The sequence below is a fragment of the Balaenoptera borealis genome (assembly GCF_965194805.1).
Source record: "Balaenoptera borealis genome assembly, chromosome: 14".
Lineage (NCBI taxonomy): Eukaryota > Metazoa > Chordata > Mammalia > Artiodactyla > Balaenopteridae > Balaenoptera > Balaenoptera borealis.
The window spans coordinates 82,350,201-82,362,481 of record NC_138875.1 but is presented as its reverse complement, the minus strand read 5'-3'; the positions used below and the strand labels follow the sequence as shown (position 1 = coordinate 82,362,481).

The 12,281-nt window shown below is 38.8% G+C and overlaps 1 protein-coding gene across 17 annotated transcripts in view; it reads right to left on the bottom strand.

Annotated features, from left to right (window-relative positions):
• ATXN2 (ataxin 2) overlaps positions 1-12,281 on the bottom strand; it is a 132,025-nt gene that overhangs the window by 57,829 nt on the left and 61,915 nt on the right. For all 17 annotated transcript variants that reach the window (XR_014234512.1, XR_014234513.1, XR_014234514.1 and 14 more), the window contains exons 6-9: positions 6,004-6,128; positions 3,315-3,406; positions 2,635-2,832; positions 986-1,164 (exon numbers count right to left, since the gene is read on the bottom strand). Coding sequence is in view for 7 of the 17 variants with exons in the window: in XM_082355845.1 (XP_082211971.1) it covers positions 986-1,164; positions 2,635-2,832; positions 3,315-3,406; positions 6,004-6,128 (594 nt within the window). In the remaining 10 variants the exon portion in view is untranslated. The remainder of the gene's footprint in view (positions 1-985; positions 1,165-2,634; positions 2,833-3,314; positions 3,407-6,003; positions 6,129-12,281) is intronic.

Below are 12,281 nucleotides of genomic sequence, written 5' to 3'. Positions count from 1 at the left end.
TACGGTATTTGTTCTTCTCTTTCTGACTTACTTCACTCTGTATGACAGACTCTAGGTCCATCCACCTCACTACAAATAACTCAATTTTGTTTCTTTTTATGGCTGAGTAATATTCCATTGTATATATGTGCCACATCTTCTTTATCCATTCATCTGTCGATGGACACTTAACGTTGCTTCCATGTCCTGGCTACTGTAAATAGTGGAGCACGACTACCAGGGAAGTCCCCCAACAGTATCATTAATTACCATGGTTCCATACAGTCTATGGCACTGCTGTGTCCAATACCCCTGACTTGTATGAGAGATCCATGACCCGTGAGCTATATTTAACCTAGATACAGAGGTAGAATAGAAAAAAATATCTTCCTACTAAAGACACAAGTTTCTGTATTTTACTTAAGCTAAACTACAATATTCACCCTTACACTAAGAGTTGTTTCTATTTCTTTTTAAGCACTTTTTTCTTCACCATCTTCACATGACTCTTGGTTGTGTCTTGTATTGCAAGTTACCTCAAATCCTTTCTTGAAGTAAGCAGAACATAAATATATAAACAAACAGTTCATAAAAATGAATCTATATTAACCACTGAATGTTTCACACAGATTGGGATTTTCCATGTAAACTATATCTAAATAATTTTATCATCCAGTATTTTTAAAATTGAGAACCTACCCAAAGTTTCCAATTTCTTCACATATGTGAAGTGTTTTTTTTGCCAAGTGAATGTCTTTGGTTACATTTAGCACTTTATCTTAATACATGAGTATTTCATCATGCTAAATGCTGTATATGCCAATAACATACTAATTTTTACTAATTTTACTAATTTGATATCCACAAAGGCAAATTTAAATTAAGTGAAAACTACTCCACAGAAATCATTAAAGGTATGCATGTTCTTATCAACGATGTAAAACTGTAAATATTCAGAAAACTGTATTTGATGAATGACATTGACAAATTTGGTCAAAATACTTGCCTCCATTAACTACTCTTTGGTCTGAACCAGAATTTGGGTTGAAATCTGAAGTGTGAGAGGAGGATCTCGATGGCATGGAGCCCGATCCAGGCTGGCCCATACGCGGTGAATTCTGTCGCCCACTTCCCCAGGATATGACTTCTCTATTTCTTTGTCCAGGAGGAATATATTTATTTTCCCTGAAAATGAGAGATCCTTTAAATCATTTTATCCTAATAGATACCAGGCCAATGAAACATATCTAAAAGTAATTTAGGCAGAAGGGAATGCTTGTTATTAAAAGGTTAAACACTTAAAACCAAATGGCCCCACTTCCAGACACCCCTATTCTTCCATCTTACTCTAAGCTCTAGCCTCTGGCCTTTCCTTTCCCTCAGATAATCCCGCTAAGGACAAAATATAACAGATGTGTATTCATTCTTATCCACTTGGCCTCTTTATGGCTGTTTCTATCAATCATCATCTGTCTTCTTGAAACTGATCTTCCTTGGTTTCCTCTACTTCGTTTTCTTTGTGATCTCTTCTCTTGGTGGCTGTTCATTAGTTATTCATGGCTTCAACATCAATCCCCCAAATCCACACTGTCAGTCTCACAGTCTCAACATCTCTCCCTGAACACTTTAATTCAAATCACGACTCCTAAGCTGTGAGTGCCTTGAAGACAGAATGTGTATCTTATTCTACCAGGTATGTAGCAGGTGTTTCTCAACATGTTTATGAATAAATGCACAGAAGACCTGTGAGCCCCTCAAATGCAGTAAATTGCACAAATGGACTCACTCTCTCTCTCCTCAAGCTTGCTCCATGTTTTCTACCGCCATTACCAGTACAACCACCAATCTGCTTGGTTATCAAATAAAACTCAGGGTCATCCCTGGTTTTTCTAACCTTTCTATCACTGGTTCTGGTCTCATTGGTTACCAAGTTCTCACACTTGAACTATTTCAATACAATAACTGATCTCTATGTCTCAGCCAGTTCTCAATGTCCCATAGTTGGTTCATGCCATCCCCTATCTACAGGGTGCTTTTTAACATGACACAGGAAGAATTTCACTACCTCAGTTCCTATCACCAACTGTTACCACTGCAACCTCAACATACACCCCGTATTCCAGACATATGAAACAACTAGGTTTTCCCTGAACTGGACAAGTTCTTTCACCTGTCTTTCACCATGCAAGGAACTCCTCTGTTTTATGTCTCTTTGAGTGGCAGACAGATCTACTATCCTATCACAAAACATCACCTCCTCTGTTAGGCATTCTCTCACCCCACAAAGTTATGCTAGTTCCTCCTCACTTGCATGTTTCTAGTACTTTGACCACCCCTCTAATCTAGGAAATCATAATGAACTGTAATTATATGTACTCCCCCCACAACCTGTTCATTATTCTTTAACAAGCTCTTCCAGACCTTGACTTGCTCATCACTGTATATCCAACACTTGGCTCCACAGAGGTGATGCTCAAAAAATACTTTCCAAGATTACTGTAATCTTTTCTCTAACAGAACCTGAAACCAACTCCATTTGCATTCTCTACCTAAGCTAAGTTAAAGGAAGATGAAATATAGTAATAATAATACACCTTCTCACACAGACCTTGAGTTGTGTATCCAAAATACTGCATCATGATTTCCTTTAAATACCTAGTGTTTATGTTGTGGCCCTCACGTTCACTGGAATTTCTCTGAACTGCTGTGTATTTTTCTTCTTCGCTCCTATCATCATTTTCCAGGGCCACCCGGGCTTTATACTGGGCACTTGATTCAATTTCTTCTGCTAACTGGTTTGCCCTTGCTTCTCGTTTTAAAAATTCTTCTGAGTTATCCCTTTCTAAGGGCACCCTGGAACATGACGAAAAGAAAAAGCAAAGTGAGTTTCTTTAAGTCATAGTTTACATATCTGTCACAATCAACTATTAAGAGAGTTCAGAGTTTAAAATGCTGGTAAAACTGTAAGAGAGCTACAGTCATCTATTTATTTATAAATCAAAACTTGATTTTTCTTCTGTTACCTTTTCCCTGGAGGAATATAACATTTCCAAAACTGGTTGACTAGTCCCCCATAACCTCTGCACTTACCAATTTAGAGTTTTTACAGTGTAAAAGGGAAACAAAATTTATTTAGAGCAAAAAATTAGGGTATAAGTAAACTATATTTCCCTGTTTTAATGGGAATTTATCAGCGTAGGTAGTAAAAGGATAATTCTTTCACATAATCGTTTAACTTAAAATCCAACAGAAACATTTATTCAACATCATAATTTAAGTTGATGAAAATCAAAGGCAAATATGTATTAAAACAAAAGCAAACTTTTAAAACTTACGTATATGAAGATAGACTGCTATCATATGTAGACACTACACCATAATTTTCTTCATTATATCGAAACATATCATTGGGATCCCATCCATTAGACTAGAAGAAAATGAAGCTCATTTTTCAAAATGACAAAGTATTTGTCTTCTTTAATTCAGTTATAGTCGATATCTACCTTAACAATATCTCATACTATTCAAGCAAAATCTAGCAAAATTAAAAAACAGGCAAAAATTTGCTTTAAAAATGTCTTAAGGAAAAACTTTCTTCTACACATCAGCCCCTACAAGTTGGTAAATAACTACAGTCGAACCTTGAACAATTCAGGGGATGGGGTGTTAGGGTCACTGACTCCAGGAATAATCGAAAATCTGTAGATTCAACCAACCTTGGGATAGTGCATTACTATAGTATTTACTATTGCAAAAAAATGCATATAAGTGGACCAGTGTGGTTCAAACCTGTGCTGTTCAAAGGTCAATTGTATACGAAACAATTATTTGAGATGTTATTAGTAAAAGTTCAGAACATTTTAGTTACTTCATAAAATAGCCTCAGGTCAGGGTTCTCTCCTTTCCCTACTCCCTAACGGTGACCTTTCTACAAGGTATTTACCTGAAACCTCTTTGAGTTGACTGATCATCAGGTCTGACTGATAGAAAGGGGTTATCATTATCCATGTCAGAAGAGGGCACAGCATCATCTGAGCAATGTTGATGGCAATTTCAAGACTAAAACTTGCCTCTAAGATCACCCATTAACCTTGGCTCCCTCTGTGCTACTCCAGATAAAACTATAATGTAATTCCACCACTAAATCAACTACTTCGGCCAAACACATGTGGGTAGGAAATCAGTTACTTATGGAAGCTTTAAAATATGCTCTTTTAGTATATACTCCATGTAAAAAATTTAAACAGTGCAGAAAGACATCCAGTGAAAAGTAAAATCTGACAATCCCAGTGTGCACAGATAACCACCATTAACAACTTCTTGGGCATAATTCCAGACATTCTCTGTGCATATGTAAGAATATGATTATTATCATCAGCTCTCTTTTTTGAAAATTCTCTGCAACTTCCTTTTTCTTTTAATAAGTTTTAGATATCTTCCCAGAATATCTTTCTTTCCAGTGGACATACAGTACTTCAACTGAACGGAGGTACAATAAATCTATTTAACCCATGCCCTATTGATGGACAGTTAGGATGTTTCCTATTTTTCACTATTAGAATAAAATGCTGTTAAAAACATCCTCATACATAATTATTTGAAAGTCTTATGGATAAATTCTCAGAGGTAGAATTGCTGGACCGAAGTGTATGTGTGGGGACTTCCCTAGTGGTCCAATGGGTAAGACTCCACGCTCCCAATGCAGAGGGCCCGGCTTTGATCCCTGGTTGGGGAACTAGATCCCACATGCATGCCGCAACTAAGAGTCCGCATGCCACAACTAAGAAGCCCACGTGCCGCAACTAAGACCCAGAGTAGATTAAATAAATAAAGTGTATGTGTGTTTTAAATTCTGATAAACATTGCCAGAATGCTCTCTAGAAAGCGTCTATCAATTTAACTGCTTCGCTATTAATTAGAAAAAAAAAAAAAAAAGAGTGCCTGCTTTTCCATATCCTCCACAGAGGTGATGTGCTGCACAAACCTGAGAACCTTCACATTCAGTTATATATGCTTCTTTAAAAAGTTTGAAAATTAATAATGATACGCTGACTACGTATTTCCAGCTTTGCAACTAGACAACGACTTAAACATCAAACGCAGATTGGTTGAATAAGACTTTTCTGTAATATTCAATGAAAGATTCTTCATCCCTTTGAAATTTTTTTTTTTAAAGATTTTTTTTGACATGGACCACTTTCTTACAAGTCTTTAGTGAATCTGTTACAATATTGCTTCTGTTTTATGTTTTGGTTTTTTGGCCATGAGGCACGTGGGATCCTAGCTCCCCGACCAGGGATCAAACACGCACCCCCTACATTGGAAGGTGAAGTTCTAATCACTGGACCGCCAGGGAAGTTCCCCATCCCATTCAAATTTTACTATCTAAACACTCATTTTTGGCAAGAGACTTTGCTTGTATCTCCACAGTTTAGAAACAGAATTTACAGAATCCTAATGACAGAGTCATTATTAAGTATTTGATTTATAGATGATGTGTTGTGCGAAAAGTAAAAATAATATATGCCAAGAGGCTTCTGGAAATAGATTTTTGTAGAGAATGTTCCTAATTTTAAGACAAAGAAATTTACTTATTGCTTTAATTCTAATGTAATCTAACAATATATCTTAATAATGAGTGCCTCCCTGACAGACAAGAAGCCTAAAAGTCACACTTTGACCTCACCGCTAGGTAAAGTCAACAGACAAGACACCACTTTTCTTAGGCTGCCTTATTCTGCAGAGTACTCAAAGCAAAACATGCCAGCATTTCTAGTTTCCCATGGTTTCCAATTAAATTTTTAAGTTGCTTATTAGGACTTACTTTAAAAACATACAAATAATTCATAAGCATCCCAAAGAAACATTTTTCTGTATATACTACCTAGGGCGAAGTCTCTATTTACACAATAAAACTGCTACTTTAAATATATTCACAACATAATTAAATTAAAACCAAGTGATAGGATGTCATACCATATCACATGACCACATCACATGACTAATCGAAAAGATTTTGCTTACAACATCATTTTCCAAAGCCTCCAGTTCCTCACTGGTAGTGAGTTCACCTGCATCCCAGGGCTCCAGGTCCTTCTCTTTGTGTTCACCATTCACTTTAGCACTGATAGCAGAGTCAGTAAAAGCATCTGCAAAGGATGGTTTTGGTTGAAAGATCATACAACCAGACAATGGGCTATGTGAATACATACATGGATTTATCAACAGAGATGTATGCTAAATGATAATTATGAAAAGTGAATTTCTGATACAGAAAGAATAGCATTCATTAACAGTATGCTTTCAGATGTGTAATGCTTCTAATACTATAACCTTCAAAAAACTTAATTCAGTAAATGGCATCACAGATGATTATTGGTGAAGGTGTGTTTTACCCATATAATTTTAAGCCACATGAAATGTTATAATGTATTCACACAAGTCATAAATTGTATTAAAAATAATTGCTTTGTGTTTCAGAATTCATCCAGAAATTTTCTATCAATCCATCTAAAACAAGATCTCTTTTGTTTAACAGACCCAGTAATTAGATATGCCCTCAGAGCTCCTTCAGCCAAATGTATGTTCATCTTTTAACTTTCCAAATCCACGTCTACATGCAGGGGTCAGTATCCTAACATACTGTTGCCATTAAGTAACTAAAGCCATTCGAAGTGACCCACCCCCACACAGAACCCATATTTCCCTAGAGCCACTCCAATACAAAGCTCAGGCCCCACAGTGTTATCTGTCCCCAGAAGGTTCAGGTGGCAGGCCTACCTGGACTTCCTGTCAATACCTTCTCACCTAATGTATCCTCTCCTCCTCTGCTAATGTTACTGAGAAGCACTAGCTTGTGAGAGCAGAATGGCATTAGTATGCTCACCTGACAGGAACTATCTATATCATAGCTGCTGTCCAGAAAAGAAAATCTCTAGTTGGAAGTTAGGACCCAGCTAAATAAAGGTCTACTTGGGCAATGACAGTGTTAGGAAATGCTTTGGAGATACCAGCTTACATTTCGATGTCTGGACCTATAAGGTATCATCTAGCACAGGGCTGCGGAGTTAATACTTCTGCTGATCTGGCTCTGCTAGAGAGTACTGGCTCCCAGTCACCATACCCTCACCCTTACTTCAAGCTGCCATCAAGGAGGAGGAGGAAGGGAAAAAATCAACACCTGTGTCTCCTTCAAAAGAGATAATTCCAGATAGATTTTTGATTTGGTACTCTTTCTATAACTGTCACTGGCTCCCCAGTGGGCAAGGTGATGGTGAAATAAGAAACTTGAGCCAGCAAATTTAGGCATGGCACTATAATAAGCCTAGCTAGCTCTTACCTCCTCTCATCTCAAACTACAGGTGGATAAGTGGATGTGGGTGTGTATTCATGCACACTAGGGAATAAAAGCATAACTGCACCTATGGGCTTAGCTGCCAGCTCTATCAGGCAGCATGGCTCCCGTTGCTAGCAATTATATAAGAGCCAAGAGCGTACCAAGGGGGATCCCCAAAGCAGCATGCCTCAGCTGGGAGTGGGATTAGCATTCACTGGAAGATGACTGCATTTTGGAAAAGCTAAGAGGTTCTCACCACTGATGTTATCTTCATAATGCCATCTTCAGCTGTAAGCCACTGATGGTCCTAAAAACTTGGCTTTATATGACACTTGCCTGAGTCAAGTTCTACTCTACATCATCTTAAAGTTACAGAAATTCTTGGTAAAACTGATTTTGCCATATGTATTTTCAAGAATGTGAAATGCTCCAGGAAAAACATCAAATAATGACTTACATTAGGTGGCTGAAATTCCCTACTTTAATTCTCACAAAATTAGAACAGAAAACTAGACCACAGAAAAATTACAAACCAGTCATGTTATCTTCTACAACAGGGGTCCTCAACCCCAGGGCCATGAACCGGTACTGGAACCAGGCTGCACAGCAGGAGGTGAGCGGCAGGCGAGCAAGAGAAGCTTCATGTGCATTTACAGCCACTCCGCATCACTCCCATTACCGCCTGAGCTCCGCCTCCTGTCAGATCAGCGGCAGCATTAGGTTCTCATAGGAGCACGAACCCTACTGTGAACTGCGCGTGCGAGGGATCTCGGTTGTATGCTCCTTATGAGAATCTAATGCTTGATGATCTGAGGTGGAGCTGAGGCAGTGAGATGATAGCACTGGGGAGCAGCTGCAAATACAGATTATCATTAGCAGAGAGGTTTGACTGCACAGAGACCATAAGTGCTTGCAGACTCATATCAATATCCTGTCAGTGAGTGGCAAGTGACAATTAAGCTGCATCCGGTGGCAGGCTTTATAGGGGCAAGTGAGACGATGTACTTCAATTGTACAGCTGTATCTGGTGGCAGGCTTTAAGTCAGAATCCGACACTTATTTTAGTCCGTGCGTGACCCGCCCATTATTTTAATTACCACTTCCGTCTGCGCCTCTTTCCCGCACTGTGCACTTGTCTCAGTCACAGTTTTGGTAAGCCCACAAGCTAACCCTAGCCAAAATGAGTAGAAAACAAACATCACTGGAGAGCTTCTTTGAAAAGGGGGAAAGACCCAATGATGAGACAGCAGAAGACTCTGAGACTGCCAACAAAAAGAAAGTTGCACTGAAAAGAAAATACCAAGAGTCCTACTTAAATTACGGGTTCATTGCAACAGGTGATTCACATTCTCCAAGCCCACTTGTATAATATGTGGTGACCAGTTATCCAACGAAGCCATGAAACCTTCAAAACTGCTTTGCCACATGGAGACCAAGCGCCCTGCATTAAAAGACAAGCTTCTGGAGTTTTTCAAAAGAAAAAAAAACGTGAACACGAAGAACAGAAGCAATTACTGAAGGCCACCACTTCATCAAATGTGTCTGCACTGAGAGCATCATTCTTAGCGGCAAACCGCATTGCTAAAGCTAAGAAGCCCTTTACTACTGGTGAAGAGTTGATCCTGCCTGCTGCTAAGGACATTTGTCGTGAACTTTTAGGAGAGGCTGCAGTTCAAAACGTGGCACATGTTCCTCTTTCGGCTAGCACTATAACTAGATGAATTGATGAAATAGTAGAGGATGTTGAGGCACAATTGTTAGAGAGGATTAATGAGTCGCCGTGGTACACAATCCAGGTTGACGAGTCTACCGATGTTGACAAGGCAACAACGCTTGTTTTTGTGCGATATAATTTTCAGGAGGATGTGCGTGACGATATGTTATGTGCACTTTTGTTGCCAACCAACACCACAGCTGCAGAACTATTCAAGTCTTTGAATGATTACACATCAGGAAAACTCCACTGGTCATTTTGTGTCAGTATATGCACGGACGGAGCGACTGCCATGACTGGACGGTTTTCTGGTTTCACTAGTCGGATCAAAGAGGTTTCTTCTGAATGTGAGTCTATACACTGTGTGTCATCCATAAAGAAATGCTGGCTAGCCAAAAAATGTCACCTGAACTTAACATTTTGCAGGATGTGATTAAAATGATCAACCACATTAAAGTACATGCCCTTAACTCACGTCTGTTCACGCAGCTCTGTGAGGAGATGGACGCAGAGCACACACGTCTTCTCTTATACGCAGAAGTGAGATGGCTTTCTAAAGGTAGATCACTGGCCAGAGTTTCTGAGTTATGAGAGCCGTTCCAGAGATTTCTTTTAGAAAAACAGTCACCACTGGCAGCACATTTCAGTGACACAGAATGGGTCGCAAAACTTGCTTACTTGTGTGGCATATTCAACCTGCTCAACAAACTCAATCTGTCACTTGAAGGGAGAATAACTGTGTTCAAGTCGGCAGATAAAGTGGCTGCATTCAAAGCTGAATTGGAATTATGGGGGCAACAAGTGAACACTGGGATTTTTGACATGTTTCAAACATTAGCAGAGATTTTGAAAGAAACTGAGCCAGGGTCTTCTTTCTCCTAGCTAGTGCATGATCACCTATCTCAGCTTTCAAAAGAGTTTGAGCATTACTTCCCAAACACAAAAGACCCCCGAACTGGGAAGGAATGGATCCGCGACCCATTTGTGAATAAACGACATGAATCAACTTTGTTCATGCTAGAAGAGGATCAACTGCTTGAGATCGCAAATGACAGTGGCCTTAAAAGTATGTCTGAGACAACTTCAAATCTCCATACGTTCTGGATTATTAAAGTCAAGGTGCAATATCCTGAGATTGCCACAAAAGCACTGAAAAGCCTGCTTCCATTTCCAACATCCTATCTTTGTGAAGCGGGGTTTTCTGCAGTGACAGCAACCAAAACGAGATCACAGAGTAGACTGGACATAAGCAACACACTTCGGGTGTCACTGTCTCCCATCACCCCCAGATGGGACCATCTAGCTGCAGGAAAACAAGCTCAGGGCTCCCAATGATTCTGCATTATGGTGAGTTGTATAATTATTTCATAATATATTACAATGTAATAATAATAGAAATAACGTGCACAATAAATGTAATGCGTTCGAATCATCCCAAAACCATCCCCCACCCACCCCTGGAAAAATCGTCTTCCACGAAACTGGTCCCTGGTGCCAAAAAGGCTGGGGACCGCTGTTCTACAAGAAGTAGTGGGATTATTAATTCATATTTAAGATTCTGTTAATGTTTTAATCACACAAGTTTTTGAAAAGCATGTATTTAAATGAGTAAAGCATTTACTTAGATGGAAACCCAGCATTAAATATTTTTTTTATTCAAGAAATTAAAACCCAGAACAATAGAAGATTTTTTTTAACAGATCACATAAATGGACTTTTATCATTGTAGGGTACGTGTGTTACGTCAAAGTATTTAGGAAAGACTAGGGACTGAGCCAAGCTGTCCTCAAATTGAAAAACTGAAATATACAATAAAAATAGCTTAAATATATTTCTATCAGTAGTATTTTAAACAAAATCAAAAAGAATCCCAAACAGGGAGCCAATGTGAAAAAGCAAGCATTTAAAACTTCACTGAACCAAGCTATACTCTGCTAATTACAATTTAGGTGGTATTAAGAGGCCATTATTAAACAACCTAATTTTTTTAATGCTACATTTTCATCTTAAACCTTCTGTTTACAATACCAACCTTATAAAGGAATTAACTGCTCACAGGTTGTTACTTAGCATCACATTTTCCTTTCAGGGCAGAAAAGCGGGGGAGGGAAAACACAAAAGTATGTATCTGTTAGTAAGGAATGATATTCCTTAATTTAAAAATTTCCCCCAAAGAAAGACCCTTTTTAAAGATGAGCAAATGACTGCTGGTGGGAATGTAAACTGATACAGCCACTATGGAGAACAGTATGTAGGTTCCTTAAAAAACTAAAAATAGAACTACCATGTGACCCAGCAATCCCACTACTGGGCATATACCCTGAGAAAACCATAATTCAAAAAGAGTCATGTACCACAATGTTCACTGCAGCTCTATTTACCACAGCCAGGACATGGAAGCAACCTAAGTGTCCATCGACAGATGAATGGATAAAGAAGATGTGGCACATATATACGATGGAATATTACTCAGCCATAAAAAGAAACGAAATTGAGTTATCTGTAGTGAGGTGGATGGACCTAGAGACTGTCATACAGAGTGAAGTAAGTCAGAAAGAGAAAAACAAATACCATATGCTAACACATATATATGGAATCTAAAAAAGAAAAAAAAAAAGGTTCTGAAGAACCTAAGGGCAGGACAGGAATAAAGACGCAGTCATAGAGAATGGACCTGAGGACACGGGGAGGGGGAAGGGTAAGCTGGGACAAAGTGAGAGAGTGGCATGGACATATATACACTACCAAATGTAAAATAGATAGCTAGTGGGAAGCACCTGCATAGCACAGGGAGATCAGCTTGGTGCTTTGTGTCCACCTAGAGGGGTGAGATAGGGAGGGTGGGAGGGAGACGCAAGAGGGAGGAGATATAGGGATATATGTATAGCTGATGCACTTTGTTATACAGCAGAAACTAACACACCATTGTAAAACAATTATACTCCAATAAAGATTTTAAAAAAAAGAGCTTCAGAAGAATCTACCATCATTAGTAAATGTAGTGCTTTGATTCAAGTCTGCTCACAAGAATAAATCAAAGTTAACTGTGAAAAACATGAGGCAGGTTTGAAAGCGATGAAACAATAATGCACATGTCATAAAAAATATGCAAAGTTGAAATAAAGTTGATATAAATACCCCCCAAAAAATAAATAAATAAAGATAAGCAAACGGTTTAGGGAAAGACGTGCATAAGATGTGCAGAAGTAGAGAATCAGCAAAATGAGGCTAAAGTGTCAAGATGGCAGGGAA